This window comes from Clinocottus analis, unplaced genomic scaffold (genome assembly GCF_023055335.1).
Source record: "Clinocottus analis isolate CAN_PGR_092001 unplaced genomic scaffold, fCliAna1.0.p SCAF_16, whole genome shotgun sequence".
NCBI lineage: Eukaryota > Metazoa > Chordata > Actinopteri > Perciformes > Cottidae > Clinocottus > Clinocottus analis.
The window spans coordinates 13,173,456-13,199,910 of NW_027175887.1; the positions used below are offsets into that span (position 1 = coordinate 13,173,456).

General features: G+C 45.0%; 2 protein-coding genes across 3 annotated transcripts; one reads left to right on the plus strand and one right to left on the minus strand.

Moving 5' to 3' along the window:
- Nucleotides 1-4,639: 4,639 nt before the first annotated feature.
- Nucleotides 4,640-18,708, minus strand: xylt2 (xylosyltransferase II). The gene is made up of 11 exons (XM_068578958.1): nucleotides 18,486-18,708; nucleotides 13,792-14,335; nucleotides 13,015-13,190; nucleotides 11,282-11,484; nucleotides 10,612-10,692; nucleotides 9,873-10,089; nucleotides 9,302-9,478; nucleotides 8,921-9,177; nucleotides 8,587-8,782; nucleotides 7,937-8,270; nucleotides 4,640-7,366 (listed from the first exon to the last, which is right to left on the minus strand). The coding sequence occupies exons 1-11, from the start codon at nucleotides 18,615-18,617 to the stop codon at nucleotides 7,044-7,046; spliced, it is 2,640 nt and encodes an 879-aa protein (XP_068435059.1). The 5' UTR covers nucleotides 18,618-18,708; the 3' UTR covers nucleotides 4,640-7,043.
- Nucleotides 18,709-19,663: 955 nt separating this feature from the next.
- si:ch73-364h19.1 (uncharacterized) lies at nucleotides 19,664-26,087 on the plus strand. Of its 2 annotated transcripts, none has more exons than XM_068579069.1 (5): nucleotides 19,664-20,051; nucleotides 20,551-20,660; nucleotides 22,847-22,939; nucleotides 23,102-23,275; nucleotides 24,671-26,087. In XM_068579069.1, the coding sequence occupies exons 1-5, from the start codon at nucleotides 19,901-19,903 to the stop codon at nucleotides 24,839-24,841; spliced, it is 699 nt and encodes a 232-aa protein (XP_068435170.1). In that variant the 5' UTR covers nucleotides 19,664-19,900; the 3' UTR covers nucleotides 24,842-26,087. The 2 variants fall into 2 exon arrangements, with proteins under 2 accessions (XP_068435170.1, XP_068435171.1); XM_068579070.1 differs by having other exon boundaries at nucleotides 23,105-23,275.
- Nucleotides 26,088-26,455: the final 368 nt, after the last annotated feature.

The window sequence follows — 26,455 nt, forward strand, 5'->3', positions numbered from 1 at the left end:
CAATGTGACGGCTTGATGTGCAGTGGTTATCTGGGAAGTTACTGGAGGGCGTGTGTGTGTGTGTGTGTGTGTGTGTGTGTGTGTGTGGGCCTGAACTGGTGTCACTATGGCAGAGACAGCTGCTCACATCTCAGGGTGATGTTCTGCTTTTGTTCCTGCACCCACGAGGTGAACACCAACCACATGAATCCCTTTTTTTCCCTGACATCTTTTAAACACGTCCCATATCCACCAGCAGTACATTAAGTCGAGTACTATCCTACGCTGGGAACCAACGGATTAAACCGAGACCAAGTCATGACCAAGAGCACACACGTGCGAGTCCCACGCTGCAGAACAGACGTCAGATTAAATGTGGAACGTGCAAACCAAATGAAAACACCCACAGAAAACAAATGAGGATTCCTCTCCATCTCCTCTTTTATTGCCATATATATATATATATATATATATATATATATATATATATATATATATATATATATATATTCCCTCTATGTCTGTATTCATAACTGCACATGAGAAAGTATTGCAGAGGTGAAGTTCATGTGTCTGGATTTTCCAACCACCGTAACGTTGTGGAAAAATGAATCAGAACATATACAGTGATTTCCCGGGTCTTAAACTAAAACCCAGAATCCTCTTTCTCTTCCTCTGAGACCTTTCAGAAGTGCCTTTGAGCCTGAGACCGATCTGGAGTAGCACAGCAACAAACTACTGTCTACTGTGCCTAATTATATGACCGTCTGTACTTACACTCACTGTGATGATGCCGGACTTGTGTCTGTGTACTTAAACCACAGCACTGGACGTCGGCATCGATCGGCCTTGTCTCCATGGTTATCATGTCGTTTGGGGCAGCTGGGGGGCGTCCGGCCTGCAGGTACTCGGTTGCAGATGCTCGCCTCTTTTGTTGACATTTATCCTCCTTCTCCTCCTCCTCCTCCTCCTCCCCTTCCTCCTCCTTATCTGACGGTTCAAAGAGCCCACATGCTGCTCGGCGCTCTGCAGCTCGCAGAACGTTCCCTTTAATCAGTGACATCCACAAGTTCCGCACATCTGACTTTGCTCTCGCCGGTAGAAGCACAACATCGTGCCAGTTTGAGCGAGAAGTACAGAATGAAAATCAGAGACTATCCGGCGCTTGAGAGTGGAGGCTTGCAGAGCCCTCGTGGAAGACGCGGCCGTGGAAAACGCTGAAGCGAAGCGACTGTTTTCATGGTGAAAATACAGAGAAAAGCTCCGGAAATGCAACAAAAAGCAGAAGAGCTTTTCAAACAGCAGACAAATAGAATAGGATATTCCTTTTGTCACTTTTGAAAAACAGGCAACGAGATAAATTCTGCTTTTTCTCACTGAGTACGAGCATACCTCACATTTAAATACACTTTACACTTACATTTCACTTGTCTACATACTGTTATCTGTTGTGCACTTTATTTAAATTGTACACGTTATTCTATTGTACATTGTGCATGTTGTAAATGTCATGCTCCTGTTTCTCACACTGTGTTTACTGTTTAATGTTATGCAACGCCTGCCAAGACAAACGTGTACGTGAAAACATACGTGGCGTGAAACGGTTCCCATTCTGAAGTTCTCTCTCAAGTACAAGCGACGCGGACCGGCGGCGAGCTGCCGCGTCATCCTGACTCACGCTGCGTCGGCGCCGCGTTCAGCCGGCCGTGAAATCAACATATTACTATTTCATGTCGTCTTCATCAAGTTTTCATGCCGGCATGTAAAAGGTTTCTCAGGGCAAACGCTGCTGGAGAACAGAGCAGCAGCGAGGGGCAGTTTATCTGCAGGAAGCACATGTGGGGAATGGATGTATGGGAACAGAAGAAGAGGGAGGCGGGAGGGGGAAGAGATGCTGACGAGGTCTCCTTGGCAACACAAGATCTCTCAGAGTTGTTTGGGTTCATCGAGCCCCAGAGATGTTGCGTAATGACATCGTTACGCAGTGAAAGTGCCGAGTGGAGGCCCGGCTGTCTCACAGGCCGCATGCAGGAGGCCAATGAATCCAGTGGATGCTCATTTAGTCACAAGTATCTCATCTCAGGGATAATAACCATAATAATAACTTTATTTATATAGCACCTTTCAAAACAAAGTTCACTAAGTGCTCCACAGAGAAGCAAAGCAGAGTTATACATAACTTTAAATACCGATAAACAGAAAAGGACAATACCATAAAGGCAATGAATGTATAAAAAAAAACAATCAAATAACCAAAAACAGCAAATGGAAAAGAAAACAGATATATAAATAAAATAATATCAAATTACTTAGTTGTGTTTAGGGGTTGTACATGGAGATTATATACTATTGTAGTCAGGATTTTTATGTTTAATTCAATACCTAACATGATTTATTTTTTTTATTTATACCATGTTTTTTTTCTTAACTTTGTGACCTGATATAAAAGGGTCCCCATTTTTGGATGAAAGTTGATTTTAAATCTTTTTTTTTTTTTACCAGTATTTAACATTTCTGGTACTTTTTCTGATTCCTACTTTTAAAAGTCTGTGCCACCGTTTCTGACCCTCATTCCAATACTGCTTTTATTTTTTTTTAAATTTCTTTGCGAATGTAAATTCCTCTTGAATAACTAATAGTTTAAATAAGAGCATGCTTGTCTTTAAGTGCGGTGGATTCTCCCTGAGACGGAGAGGGAACAGGGAGTTTTCCTTACTTTCATGTTCCCCAACCATTCAGCAGATGTCTTTAAATGCCGATAACTTTACATTCAGCCTCCACATTAAGAACAATTACTGAACTAAAGAGAAAACCTCATTGTGTGCGAAGTCCCTTCTTATCTGACAAGGAGCAGTTCTGAGAAGATTTGGGGTTATACCTTTTTGCATATTACAGTGTAAACTCAAAGAAAGTAAGTTAAGTTTTAAAGTTTATTGAATGTTTTATGAACTGAGATCCAATTGGCCCGTTGGAGCCTGCAGAGAGTTGAGCCATCTGTCTTTAGCATGCTGTAGTTCCTGGCAGGCTGTGACTCGGCAAAACAACAAATGTGACCAGAAAAGTGCCGACTGAGCAGGCAGGAGTTTGTTTGTAGTCTCACACACACACACACACACACATACACATACAACGCTCTGTTTGTTTTCCACATATTGAACACTCGAGTTATTGAGGATCCGGAAGCTCATGAAGGAATCAGATCATCCAAATAGCTGCAGTTTTAAAGCAGTAAAAGGAATCTCAAAGACGGTAGAAACGTATTTGACGTAATGCGACACTACGGTGGCAATGTGAGCGACAGAAAAAAATATTTATGCTCTTTTTATTTGTGTTTTTCATTGCAATCATAATCTAGAAAACTAGAAATCAGGAATGAGCTCATACCAGCTTTACACCATGTTAGATAGGATACATCAGAGTGTGTGTGTGTGTGTGTGTGTGTGTGTGTGTGTGTGTGTGTGTGCGCGTGCGTACAAGTGTATCAGTGCATCCAGATGGAGTCGGTCACTGATTTGCTGCTTGCGATCATACAGAGGATTATATCTTACTCATGAATACCAATGATTTACTCTTTTCATCTGAAAGGTTACAGAGTGAAGCTGCAGAGGAGGATTTTATCCATGAGGGAGCTTCCAGAGAAACATATTTTAACTAACTTACAAACAAATCCCATGTGGAAAAGAAATACTTTTGAAAAAGCAAAAAATATCTATAGAAATGAAAAAAAAGGTACAAAAAAAAAGTTTGATGATAATAAGTAATCATATTTTGGGGTTCCGGTTTCATTTCTACGTTTTTCACAATTCATAATGTCTTTTTTAGTGTATTAAATATCACTATATACTGTATACTACTGTGCTGGAGTATGGTATCCATACACCTTTCATGAAGGATACTTTTATTAAGTTTAATGTTACAGCTCTCCTGAAGACCATTTTTTGAGAAGTTTGCTGTTAGAAGGGTTTTTATTTATGTGCAGAGGCAGCACACGTAATTACTGGACTTACAAAAAATTGAGACTATTGCTAGAAAAAACACCTTAATTGACACTAGTCTGGTTCAATTTTAATTTATACTCATGAAGTGAAGAATCACCTTGTGCGTCAGCTCTTCGTTGTAGGTGAAGGTGGTGGGAGTCTGTCCGTCCTCCGTGTCCACAGCAGAGGACTCGTACGCGCTGTCCGGGGAAGCCAGCCTCTCCTCCTGCCGCCGCCGCCGCCGCGAGTCACCGGCGTCTTCCATCACGACTGAAGCCTGAACGAGCTTCTGCAAACAAACTAAAAACCGTTCACGTTCCCTCTCCCTCAGCTCTGACCGCCGTTCATCACCTCCGGCCCTCCTCCTCTGCAGGATTATGTCCCAAATAAAGACACAAACCGGACTACATATTGATGAGAGCGTCACTGAGGTGTAGTTTACAGTATTTATGAAGTAAGAAACCATGTTGCTACGAGGAAGTGACAACAAGGAAGCGTTCAGCACCCTGGAGAGTGCCTCCTCTTCTGTAAACATGTCCTACTTCCTTCATTTAAAGAGGAAAAGCTTCTGAATATTCTGGAAATGGAGGCTTAATGTAGAAATATAAGAATTACCATTCAAATAGCAGTAGATTTAGTCAAAGATGAGATGTGTGGGAAGAGGAAAAAAAACACAAAACAGCTTTACGAAACCCTTAAAGTGTTCTTTATTGAGTCATCAGCCAGGATGCCGATGAGCTGTCCCAGAGGCAAACAGTGACAGGCGGAGGTTGTCTCCTCAGATCAGAGCTCAGCGTGACTCACCAAACGGACCGCTGCTGGTTATCACACCAGCCCGGACCTCAAGAGACCTGAACCGCCCTAAAATAACACATGGTCTGCTTCAAACGACACTGAGCAGGTGGGACTGTCAAATACAACATTATTAGACAGCAGTTATTAATAGTTATTGACAGAGCACTGGAGATGAACGGACAACACTCACACTTCCTCTCAAACTGTATAGAAAAATAACATCTGATCCGCCGACTCTTGTGTCAATACAACTGGGGCTTCACTGAAGCAACTGTACGGAGCAAAGTAAACAAGGTCACTTGAAAACTCAAATGATGGCCGACTATTATTTAAGAACATTTAAAATTAGGTTTAAAAAGAAGCCAACTGGGACGCAGACGGGTCATTCATTGCACGTCTCTGGAAGCTGTGATCCTGTCGTAAACAATTCATCTTTTCACTAAGTGAAGGCAGCTGAGATTCTCTTGATCACACACAAATAAAAAACACAAACATACAGTGTACAGTTTAACATGTTGGTTGGTGGAATTAAATTGAAATGCACCAGAGGAAACAAAAATGAGAATAATTCAGAGCACACGTACAACACTGCACATGAAGGGTACACAGAAAGTACAGCGTGTTGTGTCCCACCAAGTTTGCACTTTAAAAGTCTTGATTCTAAAAGAAAAGTTTGACATTTTTGGGAAATACACTTATTCGCCGTCTTGTGGAGTTAACGAGAAGACCGACAGCAAAATGATGGAACCAGCGAGCCGGCTCGAAGAGAAACCAAACTTATAAACACCGGATATGTTCTCTTTGTATAAAAAAAGTATAAAAACAACAAATCAAATTGTTATGGGGTCGGCGCATTAAGCCAAGAAATAGTCCACATCAGCTGTAAAACAGAAATTTGCCTTTTTTTACACTTTTTTTCCTGGTTTACAAACAGCTCAGCTTCAGATACTTCAGCTTCTGGTCGACTGATTTAGTCGCCTTCGGAAACCCGGCTCGCCGTTTCCCGGCTTCACGCTTGTCAAGTTACCCGGCTGCTGCCACCGCCTCGTATTTACAAAACACAAGAGGAGTATCAATCTTCTCATTTAACTCTGGACAAGAAAGCAACTAAAACTATTCCTTTAAAGTGTTATCTCTTGCAGTTGGCTTTAAATAAAAAGAATTCTGGAAGCCAAAAAAAAAAAAAAAAGCTCAACAATTAATTCCAGGAGATTTGACTCGGACAGTTCGATCTTGACCTCAAAGACAGCAGCTGACAAAACAACCTCAACTCAACATCTACCAATGCACGTGTCCTGAAGGTTTCCAATATTAACGGCCTTCATCAGGAGTGTGTTCATGTTTTCAGATGAGATGTTTCGTCGTGCGTTTCAAGGTCATTCTGAATGTAACCCGGCTATCTGCCGCCTTGCAGCTGTCTTCCTCTGACCAGAATACTATTTGTATTGTTGCACTAATGGACATCAAAGACAACGTTAACACTTTACCGCCAGTTCAGAAAACCAACAGACAAAAACAAATACATTAATAAACACAAGTTCAACGATATGTCACAGTAAACCCAACTAAAATTGACAAACTCTCTCTACACTCTCGTATCTGTTCGGTACCAAAGTATTTGGCGAGGTGTCTGTGCAGGTTTATATAGTATCCTGTAAAAAATGAAAGTGACGCGACCGTATCTATGACCCTTTAACTTCTGCTCCTCACACTGTGACCTCTGTTTAACATCATCGTCTGACAGTAAAGTGCACTTCATCCGTCGGCTTCCATAATAACAATGCTTCAAAATAAGCACAATAAAATCATTCTGAGGCTCCACTCTCCCTTGAAATGAAGAAGAGCCTGTCATTGAGTTTTGACAACTGCCTCCCGCTTCTTTAAAAAGCGGGAAGAAATTGAAAACCGTGCGCCCGAACAGAGTTCAAACATGCACAGAGGTTCTTGCTTCCTCCCCGCCCCCAGACACCGACCATGACTGGCAACCAGTGTGCCAGGAAAATAAAAATACATCCTCGTTCGGCAAACAATGACACGAGTCTTTTCGCTTGCAGACATCTATGTGCAAATTTCCAGCAGTCGCATCCTCCTCTCTTAAGTCTGTAACACCACTTCACTGAGAATGTCTCGACTCCTCAGTGCAGGAAGATCTGTTTGTTTATGTGCCCTTGAGCTCTGAGATGTCATCCGGTTGACACTGGTTCTCTTGAGGCTCTCCAGTGCAGCTCCAGCTCTCTCTCAAGTCTTCCTGTGTGTATGTGTTGAAGTCTACAGTGGCTCCTCTCTCGGAGGCTACCTGATCCGCCCATCGCTTTTGACCGGGCCCAGTTCCGACTTGGGGTCCGGCGACAGGGAGCTCCAGGAGGTCTTGGAGCACGGCCCCACGGCCGGGCAGGAGGACGACTCTGTGGCGCAAAGACCGCCCGTGACCCAGAAGCTCCCGACGCTGCCGTCCACCCAGGCTTCGAGGGGCCGACCGACGAGCTGGGCTTTACGCTGGGCCTCCTGCAGGGCCGGCTCCTGGGGAGGCAGCTTCAGCACGGAGCTCAGCTGCTGGAAGCTCTGCTCCAGGTACAGGTTCCCTGGAGGGCCCGCATGCAGCCAGCTGTCCTCGTCTGGAGCCGACATTCACACACACAAAGAGAAGTTGAAAAGGGGGGGAAATAAGTTTTTAAAGAACGAGACTTTCCAACTAAACTTTAAATCTTCAACTAGTGCAGTGATTCTACACTGCATCTTATCAAACAATCCCATGAAAAGACCAAAGCCTGTCGTTTATTTCTCTTTACATATAAAGCTCTGGTGTACTTAAAACCCACATGTTGAGGATCAATACCGTCAACACAGACAGCGCAGCTTATTGTGGGTCAATTCCACATAAACTACTCTGCAGCCGGAAATACTTAGAACATAATCCAGACACACACTACTGCATCTGTGATCATACTGCATTATGGACGCTTGGAGCTGTGAACGGAGGTCCTTTACCGAATTTTTAGACATATCTGTCAAGATGTATGTCTTCAGTTGGATTAAATGGGCAATCACACACAAAAGACGGACAAAAAAGTTGAGTAGTAGCACTATATCATGGGAATTGTTGACAATAAGAAGATATAGAATATCGCTGCTTCATCCTGTAGACTCAAATAATGACGATTACATGATCCGTGTCCATGTCTCACCTTTGCGTAGCGGCTCTTTGTCTTTGAAGGTTAACGGCATGACAAGGAAGCGAACTTCTGCCACGCGCTCCCACTGTTTTAACACCCGCACTGTCCAGGTGCCGGGCCGCAGGGGGCGCTGCAGCGACGGTTTGTACTGCGTGTACTCGGCATCCACATCCACGGAAATGTCATAAGACGCTGCCACTACCAGAGCCGGGTCGATCCAAACGATGGTGGCCGTGAGGTTGGGCCCGCGGGCCCACTTCTGGACCGCCAGCGGTTCGTGCAAAGGGCCGATCACGCCGCCGAAGTTGCGAAAGATTCTCTCTTTCGGATCCCAGTCTGTGCCGATCTGGGAGGAAGACAAAAGGAATCGTAGAGTCCTGAAGTAGCAAAGGATGATGTGACACAACGCGGCGATATAATGCCTCCTACGTCTTTGACTTCCATGTTTTATTGGAGGACAAAATTAATATATTTTTAAAAAGCTAATTAAGCTTCAAAGTTCAGTTTTGGTCAGATTAAGCCCTGATGAAAGCCAATTGTTCTATATCGGGAAAGAAAATCTTCCTGTGAAGCAGTTTTCTTAAGGTACGTTGATATTAAAGGTTTGCACAATGATGATGATGAAGAATCCTCATCGTCTTTAGACAAGAAGAGTTTCTTACTTCCAGGTTCTTGAGCCTTTCAAACTCCTTCAGGTTTGTCTCCAGCACCAGCATGGCCTGAGGCACCGCCCACATCTCCAGCGTCTCCCTGACCTTCGAACCCGCAGCCTGGACTTCCTGACGCACCAGATATCCTTGGAAACGGTCGTCATAAAAGTACACGTGTACCAATAGAGGGTAGCCAACTGGTTCGAACCTGCAGTAAGTGGAAAGAAAATGTATCAAAAATCACACATAAGAGATTATTATATTCAGCAAAGAAATAGATTGTTTTATCATTTACAGATCGGTCAAAAAAAAAAAAAAAAACTGTTAGTAAATTGTGTCTACGGACCTGCAGGCCTCCACGTTGCTCTGAGTAGTTGCCAGATTCTTGAGGCCAAGACGAACGAAAGCAGTGTAAGCGGTGAGCGCCGCGTCACTGAGCGAGCCCACGCCATCCAACTGGTCAAACAGACTTTCCCAGTACGCCTTAATGGCAACGATGCCCGGAGCGTACTGGCCATACAGGTGAGTGTCCAGGATGTCGATGGCCTCCTGGTTCACCGACGACTCAAACTTGCGTGCAAAGAATGTCGGACGGGTCAATTGCTGTGGAAAAAAACAATGAATAACATTTAAAAAAAGTATTTTAAACACGAACGACTGGGAAACTATGAACAAGGTTTAAAACAAAAATAAAAAATGTTTTTTCTGGCACTGCCCCCCCCCTCACCTGGATCCGGATGAGGTCTTGTGGTTTGAAATCATTGGGAGAGCAGCCACACCAGTCCACGATGTGCTTGTACTGGCATTTACAGCCCAGCTTACGGTTCCAGTTGGTGACGCGCAGGTTGTTGTCCACCAGGGTGTCGCACATGTGACTGTTACCGAGCACCGTGTGGAAGAAGGACTAGGGAGAAGCAGCGGAGAAGACACTCGTTATGCTGTGCAGTGCACCGAAGGCTGTGTTGTGCGAGAGTGAAGATACAGTAAACGGTCAAAGACGAGGATGAACAGTTTGTGTGCACTGGCTCTATAAAATGCAAAAGGTCACGCCTCTATGGCCCTGAACAACAGGGAACAAACCCCTGCACCTCCTGAGACTTTAAACCACACATTGAGATAAACTCACATGAACCGTTCTCTCGTCTGGCATGCTGCGCCCGAGAGCTTAAAGTATTACATTATCTCCGCTGCTGGGCTCTTCTGACTTGGCAGGGGAGGACAGGCCTGAGACACGCTTGTATATCCAACTGTCTGTCTCAACTACGGGAGATAAACCGACCGCCGGAGGCTGTACTTACCTCAGCGGGGAGCAGAGCGTAGGAATAGAACTGCTTCAGCCCCGACACCAGGTCATCCTGGGAGTTGATGACGTATTCCACGAAGCGGCGGGTGAGCGCAAACCAATCGGAGCCACCTGAGACCTCCAGGCCTTCGGGGATGCTGCGCTCGCCGAGACGCCACATGTGGTTGTCGCACTCGTGGAAGAGACGGTCGAGGCCCTGCTTCTTAATGAACCTTCAACAGAGACAGAGCACGATTCAGATACGGCGACGTTGTGGTGCTGAAACAAATCATCTCTGTCTGAAGAGTCAAATCACTACATTTCATTCAGCTGACGCTTTTATCCAAAGGCACTTACAATGAGTGCATTCAACCGTGAGTACAAGCTCAGAGCAACAAGTATCAAGAAAGTACAATTTCTTCCAGAAAGCCTAACTACAAAGTGCTATCAGTAAGAGACATGAAGGTACTACTTTCTATATTCAAGGTAAAGTTGAAAAGATGCGTTTTTATGTTGTTTCGGGAGATGTAGAGGCTTTCTGCTGTCCTGGTGTCAATGGGGAGCTTATTCCACCATTGCTTTCTTAATTAGTCTCGTTGGCTGCTGCCGACTCCCTGAAATATCTCTGCAGGCTCGCTATGTAGTGACAATTTGTGTCCAAAAATCGGATTCAAGCCAACAAGAACTTCCGGCAAATGTTGCTTTGTTTTTTTTTTATTTTTAGCCGGTCCGTTTCTTACACCTGGCAAACTCACCGGGCGTTCTCTCTCCCGTGGGACTTCAGGAAGTTCTTGTCCCTTTGCTGCGACAGGAACGTCACCAGTTCATCGTTGGTCCTGCAGGAAGACGGTGAGAATATGGTGAGAATTGAAAGAAAGAGCAGTTCGGTGAAGAAAGTAATAAAAAAAGAAAAAAAAGAAGAGAGTTCAATAAGGTTCTTTGGAAAATTCAACGCTGACTCTGGTATGGCGCCATCTGATAATACCCATGAGAGAGATGAGCTGCTTTAGACAGGATTTCTGTTGACGGAGAATTGTCTGTGTGCGTCCAACTAATCAAAGCAGCCACAGAAATCCAGCAAAAACTGATCAGCGAGAAAGATTACTATTTACTGCCAGCGCTGCGAGTCGGTGGAGACGGCAATCCATTTCATGCGGCTTCCACACTATTCTTTTCATGTGGCTGCTGCTAATTTTACAGTCAGGCGGTCAACAAAGGAATCAATCTCAACGCTCTATTGAAACATTAAACCACCAGTGAAAACGGGGCAATGATGAAATAATCAACACATGCTGGAAATGCTGTCATAGCTCTGATGCGCAACACCAGTATTTACACTGGGAAAAAAACGGTATTTAACACTTGGATGGAGATGGAGGAACCAAACAAAGAGGAAATGCATCACGGTGACGTTAATCTGCTGACCTGGTGGGGAAATCTGTGGCGCTGAGATTGATGAAAAAATCCCACTTCCAGTCCAGCATGGAGAGAAGGTCCTGCATGCTGCGTAGATAAGCCTTCAGGAGGCTGGCGCCACCCCAGATGGTGACCATCCGCCAGGGCGTGGCTCGGATGTTCGGGTACTGCTGGGCAATCTGCAGGACCTCGCGGTGCAAGTACCCGGACCGCTGGAGGGTTTCAAAAGCGAAAAAAAAAAAGGTTTCAAACCGGTAAATTAGTAATAATGGAGTTTCTGCATCGCAAGGGTAACGTGGTTCCCACAGATCTGCAGCTGCCGCTGAGCCCAGACAGCCACACAACGCTGGCTCGTGTTGAAAGAGAATTTGATCGCAGCAGAACAACAGCCACATGGTGCTTTGCATTGTGGGTCACCGCAATGATAGAGAAAAAAAAGAGAGAGCTTTTTTTGCCTTCTTTTTTTTTTCTCTGTTCTTCTCAGAGTGGCAATAGGTAAACAGAACTGAGATGAACTCAGCTTAAAGGATACTACTCTGTCAAACGTCAGGCAGGGGTGAAACTTGAGGGATTAAAGGACGAGATGGAGGAAGTCAAAGAGCCAAGCAGCTGTCAAACTTTATTCGGACATTCAAAGTGATGAGAGATGTAGCTACGAGTCTGATGATCGCAGGACGCCAAAGATCTGGAGGTCCACAACATCTTTTGTTCAATTTCCCTTTAATTAGATTAATTACCAACTCATTAACAAGCAGCCTGTTTGCAAATGAACACGGCTAATAAAAAGGTCCTGAAGCGATAAATGGGCAGTTTAACAGAAAAAGACACTTTGTTCAGGGCCATGAAGTCCAATTGTTTTGTTTAGTGAAGCACAAACGGAGTGCTACCGACTCCGTCCTGAGTAAAATAAACTGTGGACAAGTTTTAATTTGAGCCGGGACTTCTTCAGACATAACAAGCGCCTGTGGTAATCCTGGTGGTTGTCATTACGGAGAAAACAGCAACAGAAAGTCCGAAACTCACAGTCCTCCCGTGTAAACATCACACAGTGCAGAGGAGCTGGGAGACTGACTCGGGTACCACCTGACCTGTTTCACAGAAGAGGCTTTGGCCTCGGTGATAAATAGAGAGTCTGAGACGGTGTCTGTCAGTCCCAGCGACTAACTATTCATCACTGCCTCCAGTGAGCCACTCTGCCGTCCTTTGGCAGCAGAACAGAGCGACTCCCCGGGAATCAACAACCTTTCCAGGCAACACAGGTGCACTGACAGCGCAGAAGCCGGCGCCTGTCGGCACTGAACACACCTGAGGTCTGTGCCTCAGTATCGCCAGTCAGCCGTACATTTGTCTTCCTGTCTTCGAGCTGCACACGATAGCAGACTTTTCCTGCGCTAAATCCAGCCCCTAAGAATAACCACACGTCACTCTATCCGGGCTAATCCCCTTTACCACACCGAGAGACCCACGGGGTATATTTAACCTTCATAATGCAAGAAGACCTAACCGGTAAAAGCATTTGTCAGCTCAGTGAAGCTAGAACCGAGCAGAAAGCCAAGTACGCTATTCAATGTTCAGCATGGCCATAAATAAACAATAAGCTCGTATCACCAGCAGAACCGTCTTCAGGTTTAAAGTAGAAGAATAAATTCTCTCCTACGTGGATATTTCTATCACGCAGGATTGCGATGCCATGTACATGCTATAGAGATGGTTTGGTGGCCGAGGCACCTTTCAGGGCTTACCTTGTCCACGTGGATGTAGTAGTAGTGGTCACGGTGATATATGGCTTTGATGAGGCGCTTGAGTTGCCGCACGGCTCGGCCGTGGACCATCAGAACGAAAGCCACTCGGACGGGGGTCTCTGCTTTGGACAGGCTGTTGTCCAGCTCGCCAAACGCCTGCACCTGATTTGATATACCTGGTCAAAGAGGACAGACGCATACAAGACTGAATCAGTAGGGAAGAGTAGAGTTTTAAAGAATTAAAACTCGTAGGCTGGGTGTTAATAAAGACACCGTTCGATGGATAGAAAGTGATTTTAGCACGTTATATCATAGTTAATGTGTGAAATGTATAGGATTGCCTTGTCAACTTCTTCTTTTAGATTTATAGACAACAAATCTTCCCAAACACATGAACAGGAACTGTGTTCGCAAACGATTAACTGTTCGTGATGTCTAACCCGTACTTGGTGTTCAAAAGAAGCGGTGGGCGATCCTGGAACAAATCCTATTGACTTCAAACTGTTCTGTTCTCAAGTATGGAAACCACAAGATCTCTAAATGAACTAATTGTAAATATAATTGTATAAATGAAGCTAATTGTAATGAAGGATTTATAGAAAGAGGCGGTACGATAATATAAAGGACTGAGAAAACAAACCCCATCACAAATATAACGAACATTCAAGAACATTTGTTAATGAGAACTGTTTCAATTGGAAATCTGTCCGTGGGGAAAAATGACACATAAATGTTCAGCGGTCTCGTGACCACGCTTTTCTGTGCACGTGTTCTCACCGAGCTGTGGGCAGAACTGAGGGAGCGCATCTGGCATGAGCTTCCCGGCCTGATGCTGACACACGATGTTGGCGATCTCCTGTCTACACTGCTGCGACCCGGCGCGATGGAGGGCAGAGAGTGCGTCCTTGCCTCCGATGTCACATTTGGGCGCAAAGTCACTGCTGGGGCCCTGGTGCGCCCCGTCCACGCTGCCCGGCTCCCCCAGTACGGCGGCAGCCGGCAACTTGGCCGCCCCGTCGGCTCCCCCTCGGGTCTCGCTGAAGTTACGGCTGCTGGACAGGTCGTGGAGGACAACGCCGTCCAGTCCCGCTCCCGCCATGCCCCGCTCCTGGGGAGACTTCAGCCGGACGCCCGACTTTTCCCCTTTGCGACTGGTCCCTCTCCTCAGCGCGCTGGCTGCCGTGCCCCCCGTCCTCTCCGACCTGCCGCTCCATCTGCCTCTGTTCCTCCCCGACAAAGAGTTTTGTTTCTCCCAAACCGAGGCGTCTCTTTTGAGGTCCTGGCTGTTGTGGTCAGGCAGCTTAGACCGTCGTGTTTTCCTCTGGGGAGGGAGAGAGAGAGGGGAGATCGCAGGAAAGAGAAAGGGCGGAAGGGGGTCATGTTAAATCCAGAGTTATTACTCCGAACATCTTGGACAAATATTAGTGGGAGGAGACGTCGATTCACAATCCAGGAATAACAAGCAGTAAACTGAGACCACCACTAAGACAACGGATGAAAAAGCCCCAGAGGGAAGGATGTGTTTACTTGTATTGTCTTTTTTTCATTTCTCTGATCTCGGTTATTTTTAGCTCAGCCTCTGCCTTTTTGTGAAGCTAATCTGCGAAAAGCACAGTTTTGGATAGACACGCACACACACACATAGACTCAAAGACACATAATGAATCCAGTGATTCACTGTGGAGACCTCACCCAACCTTTGTCTGCACCCTCTGGCAGAAAAAAAATGCAGGAAGAATGCATACAAATGTCGTCACGTCTTGCAGACACGAACACGGAAACAGAGCATGAAACCTCAGACATTAAGGAGGTTGAACAGGGAGTCTATTCGGACAGCTTCTTTGTTTTTACTGCATGTGTACGCATGTTTGTGCAAAAAACATTAATGCACTTATATCAGAGGGGTAAATACTGGGAATATAGCACTCTACCAGAGGAAAACATCTTGTAAAACTCATTCTGCAGAAGGTCAAACATGTGACGTGAAATATTACTTCTTAAAGTTAAACAAGCTCTCATTTCAACGGATATGAAGTCAGATTCATTGTCACTGAAGACATATTACGCCCATGCTCTTTGCTTGAGGCTCAAACAGGATTTGACCCAGCTCGGTATCATTATTTTAGGTTTTTATAATTAATAAATCTTCATTTCATCATGGCTGCATCATTTTTCTATGAGATGTTCATCTCAAAATCTTCCTCGGAGACTTTCTAAACTCTAAAATATCAAGACATGATCTTCTTTCAGTATAGCCGCTTTAGTAAAAATTGTTAAAATGTCCTATAACTGGAAGTCTTGACAGGAACTAACATCCCCAAAGGAGGCATAAGGTTTAGAGAGCATTTGGCAAACAGTTCTGTTTTAGTGAAAACCAGCAATAAGGGAAAGATCAATTCAGAGGCATGTGTTGTGTTCCTACAATAGAATATAAGTTCAAACTATCATTTGTAAACATTTCAGTTCGGTGTCAGTGAGGCACTGTAAGAATGTAAGGACTCAGTCTGATACATTACAACCATCATTATATGGGTGTAATCCTTCAGTTTCAATATCCAAAGCATACAATTCCAATTCAAGTGTATGGAGAGAATAAGCCTCACTGGAGCACAAATAACACCTTCAAGAGGCTGGCTTTGAAGAAGAAAAAAAACAAGAAAAAAAAAACTGGACTTTAGCCATTTTTAAATCTTCTCGCCAAACAGCATCACAGCTTTGGCACACCAGATTACTGGATTCCACAAAAGGCCCTTCGAAATGTGCGGTGGGAGAAGAGGAAGAAGAACAGCGAGTGGGCCAAGAGCTTCCCGCCTCTGTCAGACGATATGGCAGAACGCGGCATGCCGAGCCTCCAGTCCGGAGACGATGGGAACAGGAGAGGGACTGGTGCTGCAATACGGTGCCAACCAACACAGCAGAGGCTGCTGCTGATAGCCAACTGCACTCTCAAACCATTACAGTACGAAGCATTGTGAAGCCTAGTCACATACCAGCCCAAGTTGCTGTGCAAGCCTCGTTCAGTAAGTTTACATGCACTTGAGGAACCTGGTTATTGTCAGCTTTCAGCAGAACCCTGCTGTGGTCCAGACGTCTCCTAAACCAGGAAGTTGGTTTCCTGCTTCATGCTAAAGAAACACATAAATGAGGGTAACATTTTTGGTTCTCAGCACCAAAGTCCCAAAATTGATTTCACATTCCCTCCAACAATGTCGGTGCATTTTCTTTCTGTGGTGGCTCATCGCCGATGTATTAATATGAAAACAATACCGTGAACATCATCTGCCGGCCGACACTGACGGATATTTCCGTCCTCCGGAGTAAAAATGTTCTCACGCAGAAGACGAGCGCGCAGCATGGGGCTAAGGTTTCAATTTTCCTTATCACTCGTTTTTCACAGCTTTTAATTAACACCACCGTGTCAAAAAATGTATTGATTCAAAGGCCTCTTTACTTTCCAATTAAAGTGGAGTGAAACCATATCGGCGTCGCCATCTGCTGAAGCGGAAAGCAGCAGCCAGCGCTGGGCTCTGTGGGAGAGCACAGGCAAGCAGAGGGTGACACGAGGATGGCAGTCCTCTTCTTCCTCTTCTGTCCTCAGTTCTTTCCCTCCTTTAGGGGCTTTAAATATATAAACGAACGTGGCGGTGTTCACACATGCACAGCCAGCCACCGATTAGAGCAGATGCGAGTTAGCGCAGAGGCCACAGAGGGCGGAGGAATCCAGCCACTCTCGTTCATGAGTCTCCCTGACTGAACATGAACCGTTCGGCTGCAGAGGGAAGATGAACATGCATTCTTCAGCATGAAATTTGATTCTGCATTTTTTTTTTTTCCCCAACAGCCAAACGCAGTGCGCTGACATGTGCATCGACGTCTGCCAACATAGTTTCATATCAGGTTGACGTGTGCACCGAGCAGCAGTGTCACATTACTGAAGTCAGAGTTCACGAAGACCCGAACAAGACCTGGTTTCTACTTTAAAATTGTTCAATTACGAGAGACATAGTGTGGAAACTGTCTTTCAGTTTGAGCTGAAGCGCTGGACAGCAAACCGAGTGCAGTTGTGATAGGATTTTGTGTGTGTATATAAGACGCTTGCTTTACAGTCAGAGGTCATCTCAAGTTAACCACAGACCTCGACAGATATTTCTCTGCATCTCTGCTGAAGCGTGTTGAAGCCTGAATGCACCTGATGAGGGAGCAGAAAGCCCAGAGGCTCATAATGCAAACACAGGTGACTTTTTCGATTTTGCGAATCCAAATTGAATATTGCTTCTGCAATGTGATGAAGGTCACGTCACACACTGTGTCACAATGTCACGTTTAAGTGAGTCCAAAGGAAATGGATTACTTCATCATATTGAATGAATAACCGTCAGGCACATACTAAGAGTTAGTTGATTGGTTTTAGGCTCAGGGCGCTGACAGCACTAACCATGATCTTTGTGTCAAACATCTTTTCTCTATTGAAGCATTACATCTGCTGCCAGCATCACCCTGCAGGCGCTGATCTGCACTTGGTCCATGTTGGGGGGGATATTGTACACACTTGTTATATGTCGTGATCGGGTTTCAGCACCGTTCCCAACTCAGGTTTCAGCTTGCATTCCGATAATGCTCAGCGTTGGTGTGCCTCAAAAGAAAAAATACGACTCCTGTACGAGCACAGTCCCATCTGTTAACAAACCCCCTTCACCTTCTTTAGTGGGAGACCGGGACCCGGGCGCTGCCTAGCGGCGGATCGCTCCAGGTGTGCGAAGGGACACACAGAGATAAGCTTCCCACGGTGGATTCTGCTCATGTTAAATGAATGGTTTCAGTGGCACTTGGCTCAACTTTCACCTTTATGCCTGGGCTGTGTGTGCTCCCTCTGCAAGATCCAGAGCTTAGTGAAGGTCACAGAGAAAGAGCAGCCCGCCCCACAGAGAAGCCTTCCTCTGGTGGGTCCAAACACAAACAGTGGAGCAGATGTTTGGAAATCTCAGCTCTGAGCCGTGCACAGTTTATAGTGGAGTTTATGAATCATAACTTCCACTTGTTCCTAAGGAAAAGGTTGTTTCACTCCATAGACGCCCTGTTACTCTCAGATGTGTAACACTGGTACTGTGTCTCCCCGTCTTATGACGCTAAAATAAACGTGACGTCAGTGACTGTCCCCAAAAAGTGAAGTTAACAACCATTTAACGAGTTCTATCAAATAACGGTAGTTGTATAGTTGTAAAGTAAACGGTACTAGTCTGGTGTCGTGGTCGGAGGCAGGCAGACAGGCAGACAGACAAGCAGGCAGGAAGACAGACAGGAAGACAGACAGGGCTGGTCCGGTTGTAACGTTACCGAAATGTTTCGGAGCGTCGCTAGCATCGGCTCGCGCTCCCGTATCACAACACTCAGCGAGCCGCGCGCTAACTTAGCGGTTAGCTCCACGGAAGAACACCGCCGCGTCACCGACGGTCGCGCGGACCGAGACTCACCTCTGCCTCGCCCTCCTCCAGACTCCGCAGGCTCCACACCACCAGCCCCTGGATCAGGAGGATAGTGAGCGCGGCGGCAATCGCTAGTTTGTATCGCCGGAGCAGCTTCTGTACTCGGTCGCTGGCCACCATTTTTTCGACTCCGGTTGACGAGGCGCGCGTGCCCGACGCATTCTGAACTGCGCGCGCTCGCGACGGAGCTCGCCATCCTCAGGTTGCTGAGAAGTTTGTAGCCTGTGTTTAAGGTTGTTTTTTTTAGGATTTAGCTTTTTTTCTTCTTGAGACACGACATGCATATTCACATATTTGAGTGATATAAACAGTAATGAAATCAATAAAGAAGAAAATGATCCACAATTGCAATATTGTATTACTGTATATATGTGTGACTGACCATACTTCTAACTATATCAACTATATTTCCAACCCTCATTTTGATGGAGCAGCCAACAGCTTCTCACCAGGCATATATATATATATATATATATATATATATATATATATATATATATATATATATATATATATATATATATATATATATATATATATATATATGTATTTATCATATCATATTGATCAAGTTCACAAAGGCTGCATGGATCAAAGTCAATATGTTAAAAAAAAACACTCAAGAGATTCATGCCCCCTGAAAAAGGATTTCATCTGCATTGAAAGCACGGACTGCATGAAGTGGGCCAGATAATCCTTAATAAATCCAGCTTGGTCACATGAGTGACCAATATATTTAATCTATTTGTGTATCCTAATTTAAAGTTATTGGTTTATAACGTTGATCTTCATCCTTCTTTTTTTATTTCAGTATTTTCTTTCTTCACTGTCATCATTTTTTTTTTTTAAATCAGTGCCTCCTGCGCAATCATTTGTCACAATTATTATAATATATACAAGTGAGAAAAGAAGTGTCCCCTCCATGAATAGTAACACCACATTTAGTCTCTTTGTCTGTTTAGAAATCATCTCGGGACGGGACCCCTGGCGTCTCCAAGGGAACTGGACTCCAGCTCAGGCATCCGGTGTGTTAATCTGGTCTGGATGCCAAGAAGCAGGCAGAGGAAGCCGCTGTTTTACTTTCTAAACATCCTTCTGACTGTTTGTGATCGGCTCGTGAGACGTGTGATGCGTTGCTGTGTTTTCCGGGAGCCGTCGTGATCAAATCTGGTGGCCGCTCGCGCGCGGAGCCAGAGCGACGTCACGCGGTGGGGAGAAGGGGCGTCGGTGCGCCCTTCACGCGCTTCACGAGCTTCACGCGCTTCACGCACGCTGTGCCATGTTTACCGAGGGGAGAGTTGCATCCCCTCTCGCGCATGTAGTCTGTCACACGCGCTGTCCGGGACCGAGCAGACGATGAAGAGGAGCTCGCAGAGCCGCTCTCCGGTTCCTTCTCTGGGAAGATGAGAGCCTTCGTGTTGAGCCTGATGAGTTCAGGAGGATTTCTCAATGGGACTTTAACAGTTTACACAGAAGAAATGTCCACAACTGCAAGTCCGACCATCCCCTCCTCACAGCTGACCTCGGATCAGCTCACAGTGGTCGCTGCATCCTGTAAGTTAAGTCTTAAAAATATTATGAAGTGGGCATATTTTGTGAGACAATGTATCTGTCTCTGGAAAGTGATTTTAAATTGTGTGCTTCCTGGATATTTGAACTTCATCTCGCCATGTTGCAGCATTGTGATAAGGGTTACTGGATCATTTCCTTGTGTAGATAACAGCTAATTTGATACATATATGGCTCTGTACTATAATTAATTACATATTTATTAGTCTATTATTTTCCAGCTGTCGTTTTTTATAGACAGCTCGAGCCAAAGAAGTGACATTATACTTTTAAGTTTTCAAACAGCAGAGACAGACTATCAGTCAAAACTCAAAGTGTTTCAGGTCGCAACATTTAACCAAATTCACAGATTGGAAGTGCTAATAAAAAGGACAAAACTGTTCTTTTAACAAGTTGTTTTCCCAGCCCGAAAACCAACAAAACAAAGTCTAATTTGTTTAACGGTGATGAACAAACACGTCCTTCTCTCCTGCTTTTCAAACAGTTTCCTCTCTGGTGTTCTTTGTGATTATTGTGGTGCTGCTGTCCATCATTTATCGGAAGGATCTTCAGTGCTGCAAACCTCGCTCCTATCAGGGGCCACATGCAGATATGGTGAGAAAAACTACTAAAACGGGGGAAAGTGCTCTTTTATTTTTTATTTTTGTTTTAAATTGGCTTGTTTGCTCAGTTTCTGATCTTGAGGTCACACTAAAGAGAGAGAGAGAGAGAGAGAGAGAGAGAGAGACTCAAAGACACTCAGTGTCGCACCAATGCAAAGTGTCAGATTCAATTTGCATGGCTGTGGGAAAAGCACTACAATAAACCTGATATGATCATTGTCAGGCGGTGGATTTGCCTCAGTTGAGTTAGCGGCCCTCCAGAAATATCTGCCACAGTAACTCTAATGGAATCGGACAGAATTAGCACTTACCCGCATATCGACACTACTCCAGCACCAGCGTAATCAAATCACTGCAAATCAGATTTAGTTGCTCACGTCGGCATAGCAGGTGATGTGAAACAACCTAATCTCTGAAGGTTTTTAAGGGAGTTTGCGGCATTCAATGTCATTGCAAATCTATTTTTTGACACCTCAAACATCCCAAATCTCTCAATCTAAAGAGAAGGAAGTGTCTGAATGAAACCGTGGAGGCATGGCTCAGTGTGAGGTGAAAGGGAAACGTAAACACTGAGGTAACTTTTCCTCGGAGGCCCATTCTCTCTGCTTCCTCTTTCTGACTTGTTTCTCACCTCCGAGAGTCCCGGGGGGGAAGTTTGCGTGTTATCTTTGGGCTGCAGAGACGCCCCTCATGCCTCCCTCTTCAACCGACAGGAAGCTCTGCCCAGTTGTGGATTTTAACAGAGTAGTCGTGTTGTCCCAATTGAGGAACTAACTGGTTTCACTGGTACACTGTGGCCCTAGTTACATGTACACAACGTAGCTGATAAAAAGCAGCCTTAACTTACGGTCAGTTCAAAATACACTTGACAGGCAGAGTCTTTGTTTAGAGTTAATATCATTTGCTGTGGGATAATGAATACACTCAAGAGTCAATCATATCCTGAAACTGAAAAAGGCTTTGTGTTGTTTTTATTAAAAGGAGACATAAAGTGAATGTTCGTCGTTCTGACAATGAGACACACACACACACACACACAACCACACACACACAAACACTTTCATTGTGCCCCTGTGGGACATTTCATGTCTTCAACTTCATCGTCACATACCTTTCCCTGCTTCAGTTTGCAGCATGAATAGTGGGCCGACCCCACTGTGGGTGTTGGGGACACAAGGGGGACAATGGATCTCCTTTAGGTTGCGGCGGTGGAAAAGGCACACATGCCGCTGGGGTCCTCCCCCGACTCCAACACTGATTTTACACGGTTGTGCTTTTTCACACTGGCTGAATAAATGGCAGGAGACAAAAGGACAAGTCTCCTTTTTTTTCTCTTCCTTGAGGACTTTTTTTTTTTGCTTCTTAAAAGTACAAACCAGTGAGGGGAAAGTGACCTTTGACATCACTTTTTTTTTGGGGTCCACTCCCTCTCTGAAACGAGGGGAGGATTATGGCAAAGGTCGTTAGTTTGTGTCACTCTAAGTGTGAGTGATGTCATTGTTTATATTGACTGGCCTGGGAAAATGATGAATTTGATGTTTCAATACTACTTTTTAGACTTGTGTTGCTTCTTAGTCAGAGGAAAGCTCCTCCGTGATACTATTAAAAGCGGTCCCACCGCCTCTCATCCTCACGCTGGATTTAAATCCAACTCAGGCGACAAATTGACTTTTGTTGTAATGCCGGCCCGAATGACATACGAGGCCATAATGTGCATTGGAGTGTGCTCGTTAGGAGGTACCTGCTGCAGTTACAAGGGGAAGAGAGACGCGCTGAAAAGACCACACGGTGTGGTTTGTTGCCGAGGGACCCCGATGCCACAGTGGGACATCACTTTGTTCTGCACACAAAAGAGACTCATTTAGACTCCAGGCAATTACAGAGTTTCTCCTTGCCGTCTTTTTTCTTCTTCAGGGTTGCACTTCATACAGTGAGACCCTGACAAGTCTCGTTTTAGAATGGGTGGGACTGGGAGGAGGCACGGAAATGGGAGGGTGGTCTTCGTATTGATTAGATAATTTATGACGTCGCTAAACCAGGCAGTGTCTACAGTGATTAAATTTGGCATGAACATGCTGAAAGCAGTGGGGTTTTTTTTTGACTAATTGCAGCAGGACAACTCTTAATGCTTTGCTTTCTGAGACACACTTGTTCCAGTTGTGACTGCTTGTTTTACAGGATGCCCTTCCTCAGTACTACAGCAGCAGGCAGACACTGGTGGGATCTCCCTGTCTGGAGCCGACTCAGATCCAGGGCGACAACAACACTCAGGTGAGCGAGCCAGCCGCTCGAAGCATCCCTCGTCCCTCCTGTGTTCACTGTCAACATCACTGGGGACAAACTGGGGCTTTAAAGTGGTACTTGAGAGCTTCTGTTTCCCGTCCGTCATGAGTGTCCCTCTTGTGTTTGGGCCTGTGTGTGTGTGTGTCTCAGCAGGCGGGTCAGCTGTTCTACGTGGGCCTGCCCTCCAGCTACAGCCTGCCCTCAATGGAGGCCCCCCTGCCGAGGCTCCCCTCCTACGAGAGCGTCCGAAAGAAGGACCGCCAGAGGCAGATCCACATGATGATCGCGGACCGCTTCGGCCTCAATGGACCCATTGTGACCGAGGTCAGCTAAATTAGGCAATCGGGACTGTGTCCCGGCGCTTGATACAGTCCCAAATGAGTTGACAATGAAGTCTGTTCAGGTGCTGTTGTTAAGCCTGGGAACAGGGACGATTTTTGAACTCCTATTACAGTTTTGAGGAACGCTAAATCTCATATAAACTGATTTTATTATGGAGGCCCCTCGCGTGCAGCCTCACAATGAACGAAGATAATGAGAAGCAGGCTCTTTCTATTATGACCACGCTGTCATACAATATTGTAACAAGAGCTTGTTCATAGATTAGAAGGCATTCAGAGTGCAGTAAACAGGATTCACTATCGGCTCATCTCAAGCTCGCTGCCGAATTGTGCTGCCGGCCGCGTTTCAAGGTTTTACCGAGTTGATCTTTCGCTGAGCTTTTGACTCCGGCAACGCTTGAGCAAACAAGGTAATGAGTACGATGCACATCAAACACAATTAAAGCCTGCATCCCGAGTGCAAACAGTGCACGAGAATGCAGCTCTGTGCTCCTGTCTTCTGCTTTTTTTTCTACTTTGACCTTTCCTTTTTTTCCTTAATTAAACAATCCTTAGCATGGCTGCCCATCTTTCACACACAAACACACACACACACACACACAAACACACACACAAACACACACACACATGCACAGATACGCAAACAAAGAAGGCACACACACGGTACTTTCCAGACAGCCCATCACCAGTCACTGAAAAGTATCCCTCCCCCTAACTAAAGTTGAACTGATAGCCCTTTAATATCGGTCCCTGTCTGTCCTGCGGACATGGTAGTAAAAATTATCAGCCTGATGTGTGTGTGTGTGTGTGTTTGTGTGTCACACAGAGGGCAGGGTTGTGGGGTTGCTCCTGTTGCCTGAGGGTCCCCAAGCAATTAAAAGATAAGAAGACCCAGTCGGTTAAAGGGAATCAGCCAGATGTGATCAGAAAGATAATGCACTGCACACAAAAAAAGTTCCAGGCGACTGACGTGGAGATTAATCGGGAGAGTAAATATCAACATGATCCACTTATTTTCAAGGATGGATATCAGACCTCAGGGTGTTTTCTAACACTTTCATCCTGCAGGAAAAACATTGTCTGTCTCCCCTGGATAATTTTGCAGTTATCACCTTTAGTGGTTACACTGTTTCTGGCTTGTGTAGATTATGTTAAGTTCATTCTGTCTTTGTCTGTAAATCACAGTAATAGTCTCAAATGGATAAGTAGCAAGGACAGTGTCCTCTAGCACAGTACAGATACCATGGCTTAATATTCAACTTTCACTGTGTTTGAACATCATTGATGTCCTGCTTCCCCGCTCAGGTGTACCAAACAAAGTGGTGTACTTTCAAACTCTTTCTCTAAAATTCATATTGTTCTTACTCATTTCCGACAGCCTCCTCCAACATATGAAGAGAGCATCCGCCACTCTGTGGATCTGCCGTACAACATCCTCTCATCCGGTCTGGACGCCTCCCCTCCTCACAGTATCTACACCAGCTCGAGGCCCGACACGCCGCCGCCTCCTATCAACTGTGACGCCAACAGCAATGTTCTACTTGTGTGACTGATTACTGCGCCAGCTTCCCAGTGATGAATGTGAAAGACATGTGAAAGCTTTAGAGGAAGTTACCAAAAAACAACAACACAAGACTTGTTCAAGACTGGATCCTTCACACGAGCTGATTCAGATACCTCAAGACTATAAGACAAGCGTTTTATGTTGAGAGACGGAGGACGAAGGAGCAACCAAAGAGGAGCTTCGGGAGAGGGCAGCTTTGGCTCGGCACATTTGAATGTTGAAAACACTTTCACACTGTCATGCTGAGAATCACTGGACATTGATGATTTCTGAGGTGGCTGGTACACCTTGAAGAAGAAAGTCGTGGACTACAACACACTAAATGAGAACCATTATTTACTTAGTTGATTTTACTGTCAGCGAACCCCTGTCTTCTCTTGTATTGTGCTGTTCCTGAGCCAGAGACTCATTGTCAGGTTTGTAATGTGGTCAGACACCTATTTGTTTCTGTGCCCTGCCGAGGCCGAGCCACACTGCCACGAAGCCCCTGGTGCAGCCTGTGAGAGGGAAGAAAAGCTGCTGATGAGAGTGCCTTCATGAACTTATAATAAGACAGATGGGTTCGGGTTTTTTCACAACTTTTTTTTCGTTGTTCTTTTAAGGCAGATGGGACTCTTGATGATTTCTCTCTTATTTATAGCTCATAGACATATTGATTTGTCCTGTTCTCCAGAAGGCTTGGAGCAGCAGAGGGAAGAGGAGGTTACCAAATGAAAACAACAACAAGTTCCTTGTAGGGGAAGCACCGATCCGGCTTTTTCAATCCCGACACCAACACTTTGGCTTCGGGTGTCATTCGATACCGAGTACGGATCTGATGCCAGCGTTTGATGAACACCTTGTATGTCTCACTGTGTGGAAGAAGTGGCTTGTAAATGTAAGGCAACATTAGGCTTTAGTTAAACATTGTTTTCCTAACTTGAAGCAGAATGTAACCAACAAATACATACATGTACTGAATTGGTATTAATTATAACGATGCTGTTTAATACCAGATGGTGCCAGAGAACAAGCTATTTGAGTATCGGACTGATATCAGCATCAGTGCATCTTTAGTTCCTTATTGACGCCTGCCTAGTTTTTCTTTATCACAGCGTATGTTTTTGCTACATGCACACACGCCAAATGTTTGTCCTGCACATTATCATGTTGTATTTATTGAAGAAAAAAAAGTGACTCCACGTTATTATTTCTGAAAGCAAATGTAATAAATCCTTTCTTTTTTTTGTTAGTTGATGCCAGACTATTCTTACACAGCAATCGCACATTATGAATATTTAATAAGAATATAAATATCTATAATTACAAACGGCTGCAGAGCCAAACACAGTGAGGCTGTCCTTCGCCAGTGCAGTTATATTTTCATGACTATGTGCTCGGCGTGACGGAAAGGAAACTTTTACTTTGCTTTCATTATTCCTAAATTAATCTGCAGAGAATTGCCTGCTCCTTGATTCACCCGGATTTTAATTGAAGCTCCGTGAATGTTTTTTTTTTTTTTTCACATTTTCCTTCAGCTCACAAGCTGCTAATAAGATTCAAAAACAAACTGCAGTAATTCAATAATGAAAGTGCATATTATCAGAAATATGTCTCATT

Bases quoted from the DNA above. Each gene is read 5' to 3' on its own strand.
- xylt2 (XM_068578958.1), bottom strand. From the start codon at position 18,617: ATGGTGGCCAGCGACCGAGTACAGAAGCTGCTCCGGCGATACAAACTA. The intron at 14,336-18,485 runs GTGAGTCTCGGT...CTCCCTCCCCAG, and splicing joins TGGAGGAGGGCGAGGCAGAG to AGGAAAACACGACGGTCTAA. The intron at 11,485-13,014 runs GTAAGCCCTGAA...GAAACCCTCCAG, and splicing joins ACTACATCCACGTGGACAAG to CGGTCCGGGTACTTGCACCG.
- si:ch73-364h19.1 (XM_068579069.1), top strand. From the start codon at position 19,901: ATGAGAGCCTTCGTGTTGAGCCTGATGAGTTCAGGAGGATTTCTCAAT. The intron at 20,052-20,550 runs GTAAGTTAAGTC...CTTTTCAAACAG, and splicing joins CACAGTGGTCGCTGCATCCT to TTTCCTCTCTGGTGTTCTTT. The intron at 20,661-22,846 runs GTGAGAAAAACT...CTTGTTTTACAG, and splicing joins AGGGGCCACATGCAGATATG to GATGCCCTTCCTCAGTACTA.